This window comes from Epinephelus moara, chromosome 20 (assembly GCF_006386435.1).
Source record: "Epinephelus moara isolate mb chromosome 20, YSFRI_EMoa_1.0, whole genome shotgun sequence".
NCBI classification, from domain to species: Eukaryota; Metazoa; Chordata; class Actinopteri; order Perciformes; family Serranidae; genus Epinephelus; species Epinephelus moara.
In genome coordinates, this window is record NC_065525.1 from 30,736,568 (window position 1) to 30,741,831 (window position 5,264).

A 5,264-nucleotide genomic window follows, 5' to 3' on the forward strand; every position below is an offset into this window, starting at 1 on the left:
TCCAATTACCATTAAAGCTGTAGGTTTGTTGGGATAATCCATTCAAATCATGTTACAGACCAATTTCCCATATTGCATCTCGGGCTTTCCCTGGCAGGCAGGTGCACAATCTGAGCCGAGTGGTGTAACAGGGATAAGAAAAGATAAGATCTGTGATGCTGTGTCCTGAGCTGAGCTGAGTGTCCAAGGGTTCAGTCTCTGGCCTCACAGTTGCTTCACATACTTCATTTAGGCACCATGGACAGCAACAGCACGCAGTGGAGCTACGGCTCACTTCCTCCATCCATTCACGCCGAGGTGGTGACTGCTACACCCACCATCTTCCCCCGTTTGGGCTACAGCATAATTTCTTTCCTCATGTTCATCAACACGGTGTTAACGGTTTTTAACAATAGTCTCGTCATCACCGTGATGCTGAGGAATCCGTCTCTCCTCCAGCCAATGACCGTTTTCATCCTCAGCCTCGCGGTGTCCGACCTCATGATAGGCCTGTGCGGCTCACTGATCGTCACTATCACTAACCACCAAGGCTCTTTCTTTATCGGCCACATTGCCTGCGTGTTTCAAGGATTTGCAGTCAATTATTTTGGTAAGTGGAGTGGCGAGAGCAGTTTGTGTTTATAGACTTTTTGGGGAGCAATTTTGTTTTCTCTGTGCCTGGAGGTCTGTCACTGTAAAAACACAATAAAATGCAATTGTAAGGCTAAAATATCAATACTACTGTTTCACTTCACTGAATGTCTGAATGTTTTGTGGCTTTACAAACATATTCATGTTGTGTGCTTCTGTCTGATGTCTTTTGAAAATGTTTTTCTTCTGTTGTCAGATCCTGCAAATGTCATGTTCCTTTTTTTTTTAAAACATGTTATTGTGACTTGAAGTTCATGCATAACTTTGAGAACAAACTTTAATTCAAGGTTGTTTTTTAGTAGCTTTTCCCAGAGCTTCAAACAGCATCTCAAGGCTCTCTCAGTGATGTTTGTGTAGTTATTGGAGGTGTAACAACTGAGCAAATTTCATATCCTGAGAAAGACCCTTAGATGTAGTTAAAAACTCCAGAAAAAGTAAGTGCACCTTTTTTTTTTTTTTTTTTGAATGAATTTATTTCTCTTCTAGGTCTGGTGTCTCTCTGCACTCTGACCCTGCTCGCCTACGAGCGTTACAACGTGGTGTGTAAACCGAGAGCTGGTCTGAAGCTGAGCATGCGGAGGAGCATCATCGGGCTGCTATTTGTCTACATCTACTGCTTGTTTTGGGCGGTGGCACCGTTATTTGGCTGGAGCTCCTACGGACCTGAGGGGGTCCAGACCTCCTGCTCTCTGGCCTGGGAGGAGAGATCGTGGAGCAACTACAGCTACCTCATCCTCTACACGATCCTCTGCTTCATCATCCCTGTTATAGTCATCATCTACTGCTACTCCAGAGTGCTCAAATCCATGAAGAAGGTGGGCTCGTGATGGCTCCTGAATATTTATTACACTTTTACACAATTAGATTTAAAATTCATATCCCCCAGCCTCATCTGTTTGCAATTTACCACCTACTGACTAAACAAGCGGCTTTTAATGGGTGTCAAATTTCCTTTATACTCATAGCTGAACAAGAGTGTGGAGCTCCAGGGTGGGCGTTCCAGTCAGAAGGAGAATGATCATGCCATCAACATGGTCCTGGCCATGATCATAACTTTCTTTGTATGCTGGCTGCCCTACACGGCGTTGTCAGTGGTGGTAGTCGTGGATCCTGAGCTCTACATCCCTCCACTGGTTGCCACCATGCCCATGTACTTTGCCAAGACCAGCCCTGTCTATAACCCCATCATCTACTTCCTTTCGAACAAGCAGGTGAGCAAGAAAAACAGACGCAACTACACATAAAATTGATGCCCATATATTTCCTGAATGTTTTTTTATGTCCAACAGTTCCGTGACGCTGCTCTGGAGGTGCTGACTTGCGGCCGCTACATCCCCCGCGCGCCCACCGCTGTCAGCATCAACATGCGCTCCTTGAACAAGAGGAGCAGGCTGACTTCCTTCAGCAGAAACGTCAACTCTCACAGCAAGGTGTTGCCTCTGTGACTCCTGCCAGTGAAAACAAGGAGCTGTCATGGCTGTCAGTGTTTATTGGTGCCTCGTCAAGGACGCAGACCTGCACATCTACAGGCCCATGTCTCAGAGAGACATGTGTAGCCCAGTGGGAACAGAATCGGCTCAGAGACTGATGGCTGACATTGAGGAGGTGGACAAAAAACTCATGAAACACAGTGATACGATACAATCCACTCTCCCCGAAAAAGTGCTTCTTTTGTTAACTTTCTCAGAGATGAGTTGATTCATCTGACACTAGTTTGTTTGGGCATTATATTGAATTGCATTATTGTTATTACAAGGTGTTTCTGTAGTTACTGTCCATCCAATCTGTCTAGAAAAATAAGAGTATTCAGTTAGATGGTTTTATTTCTGTGATTTGTTTAGATCAATAAACTGTTACTTTTTTCATATTGCTGTTTGCAGATGTGCACTGTATGCATGTGGAAAAATAGCCAAAAAGAAATGAGCTCTGAAAAGGACAGCAGGGTATTACGTGTAAATGAACTGAGGTAAATTTCCCTCCATTTGATTTTACCAGCGCTCACATCTCCCTGCTCAGTTCTAAGTTAAAATCAAGATTTGCTGTATTATATTTTTTGCCTGAAACTGTTTTCATAGCGCGGTGTTTGATTGTATTGCAAGAATTTGTGAACAAGAAGTGGGCACCATGATGTTTTTCTGTACTGTACAAACAAAAAAATATATTAAACAATAAAACTAAGCAGCGCTGATCAAATATAAACCAATATTCTCTCACTACGTTGCCTATTTCTCACCTAAAACGTTTTTAGAAACATATTTTAGCTTACCATTTAACTGTAGTCCGAGATCGTTCGTTGATAGCCGGCCGCCATTTTGTTTCCGTGTTGGACAAACGGCCAAAGCGTTTATTGGTCAGGTGTGGCAAACTGCATTCTGGGAGTTGTAGGTTTTCTACCTCTTGAGCAAAAGCGAATGCCGCAGCCCTTTTTCTCTGGTCCTACAGCAACAATTTTAAAAGTATTTGCATCTTTCTATTACATAGAAGTATTTACATGAAAGCACCATCTTTCCGGCAGCGGAATACCTTATTAAATGGATGTCTTGTGAGATATATAGTTTTCATTTGTATGCATTTTTAACGAGACTTGGCTGAACTGCAGATAAACTTTGACCCTTGATTTTATTCTTAAATAAAATGCACTTGACTTGTTTTCAGTTAGTGTGAAAAGAAACATCCTCTGTTCTGAAAGTCAGATAGATATTTAATACTTTGGGAGTTTTCAGTAGGCCTAATGCATTCTGTGGAGCATTAAATATTTATTCACGTATAGTAGACTGTGCAGCCCTTTGTTTATTGCAAGGCCTTTTCTGCCTTCCTCTGGAGACACATACTCCGATTTTATGTAAGGTGTACACATACTCCCTGTGTAATATTTTTATGTAAATAAATGAAATCAGTGTCAACAATAGCCGGCTCCGTCATATCATCAGCACTGACAGCCAAGCCAAATAATCCCTAAGTCCTGCCTTTTGCCACCGCTCACACTTCCCAGAGGTCTGCTGCACAAAACACAGAATATTAGATTGCTGCAGTGTGTGCAGGCATAAGTTCACTCATAAGCACCTGTGTGGATAGAGGATTTACTCAGTGCATTTATTTATAAGTTGCAGGGAAGCTGCAAAAGCAACTCTCTCTCTCTCTCTCTCTCTCAGATTGTGCTTAATAAAAATAACATAATGAGTAGCCTATAACTGCAAAACCTGTAAAATCAAAAACATGGAAAATTCGGGTGCACTTGTTATAAGCGAGCCTGTTGCACATCCCACCTCGTGCTGTTGTAAGAATGGGAAGTCAGTCAGGCAGTAAAAGACTTTCATTTTGCTTGGCTGGCCTGCTCTGTGATCTGTCACTCTCTTATTTGTATTTTGTTTATTTATTTGTCAGAAGACAGTTCAGAAAAAGATGACATGATGACAAAGTCTCTGAGCCTGAGTCAAAGCCAGGACGTCGTGTCTTACATGGCACACGCCTGAGCTCACGCTGAGTCACCAGAAATGAAGACTGATGATTGAAAAGACTGATATGCATCACTGAATAAAGATGAAGAAAAAGGACACAATTAAAGAAACTTTTATCTATTGAGTTGTGATAGAAAAAAGGATTAGTCATTTTTGGGTGAGGATTTAATACGCACTTCAAAATTGTTTTGTTCTAAGGGGATATTCATTGATTTTCTTTATTTAATTTATTTTTGGTTCATATTGTTTCTGGGAGCTGTGTTTTCATTATATTTGTTAAGTCGTGATTCAATTCAGTAACTTTTCACAATAAATCTTTCAAATAATGTCAATCTATACTTATTTTTTCCCAAATTCAGACACAAACATGTCTCATTTGTCTGCTTTGCTCCAGAAATGATGCTTAGAATTGATTCCAAACAGCCAACATGTTGTTTTCTCGGTCTGGAAGTCTTTTCGGTCCCTTTTTTTTGGTGCAAACTCCAGGCAGCCTGTCATGTGCTTTTTACTGCAGAGAAACTTCTCTCCGGTCACTCTGCCATAAAGCCCAGATCAGAGGAGTGTTGCAGTGATAGTTTCTCTCATCTCCACACAGGATCCCTGGAGCTCAGCCAGAGTGACCATCAAGCTCTTGGTCACCTCTCTTAACAAGGCCCTTCTCCTCCAATTGCTCATTTTGACTGGGCAGTCAGAGCTAGGAGGAATCGTGGTTGTTCCAAAACTTCCTCCATTAAAGAATTAAATGTGCTCATGGGAACTTCAAAGCAGCAGAAATGTATTTGTAGCCGCTCCCAAATATCTCTCTACCACACTATCTTGTCTCTGAGCTCTGCAGGCAGCTCCTTCCTCCTCATTGCTTGTTTTTTTGCTCTGATACACATGTCAGCTGTTGAATTTACCACAGGTGGCGTCCAATAAAGGTGTAGAGACATCTCACAGATGATCAAGAGAAATGGGAGGCACCTGAGCTGAATTTTAAGTGTCATATCAAAAAGTCATCCTTATGTCAGTGTGATATCTAAGGTTTTTCTTTTTTAATAAACTGCGTAGTCTAAAAATCTTTTTTTTGGCTTTGTCTCAAAGGAGTACTGAGTGTAGAATAATGAGTTATTTCATCCATTGGAACAATTTTAGCAGAAGGCTGCAACATGACAAAATATGAGAGGTCTGAGCACT

The 5,264-nt window shown here is 41.6% G+C and overlaps 1 protein-coding gene across 1 annotated transcript; it reads left to right on the forward strand.

Moving 5' to 3' along the window:
* The first annotated feature begins 237 nt into the window (after nucleotides 1–237).
* On the forward strand, nucleotides 238–2,791 carry parietopsin. The gene is made up of 4 exons (XM_050073587.1): nucleotides 238–589; nucleotides 1,117–1,445; nucleotides 1,596–1,841; nucleotides 1,920–2,791. Exons 1-4 carry the CDS (start codon nucleotides 238–240, stop codon nucleotides 2,073–2,075), a joined length of 1,083 nt encoding a protein of 360 aa, XP_049929544.1. The 3' UTR covers nucleotides 2,076–2,791.
* Nucleotides 2,792–5,264: the final 2,473 nt, after the last annotated feature.

What these genes read in the sequence shown, in the direction of transcription:
- parietopsin (XM_050073587.1), top strand. Translation starts at nt 238, where the DNA reads ATGGACAGCAACAGCACGCAGTGGAGCTACGGCTCACTTCCTCCATCC. An exon ending in ATTTGCAGTCAATTATTTTG is followed by an intron (nt 590 to 1,116) that starts GTAAGTGGAGTG and finishes TTTCTCTTCTAG; the next exon opens with GTCTGGTGTCTCTCTGCACT. An exon ending in TGCTCAAATCCATGAAGAAG is followed by an intron (nt 1,446 to 1,595) that starts GTGGGCTCGTGA and finishes TTATACTCATAG; the next exon opens with CTGAACAAGAGTGTGGAGCT.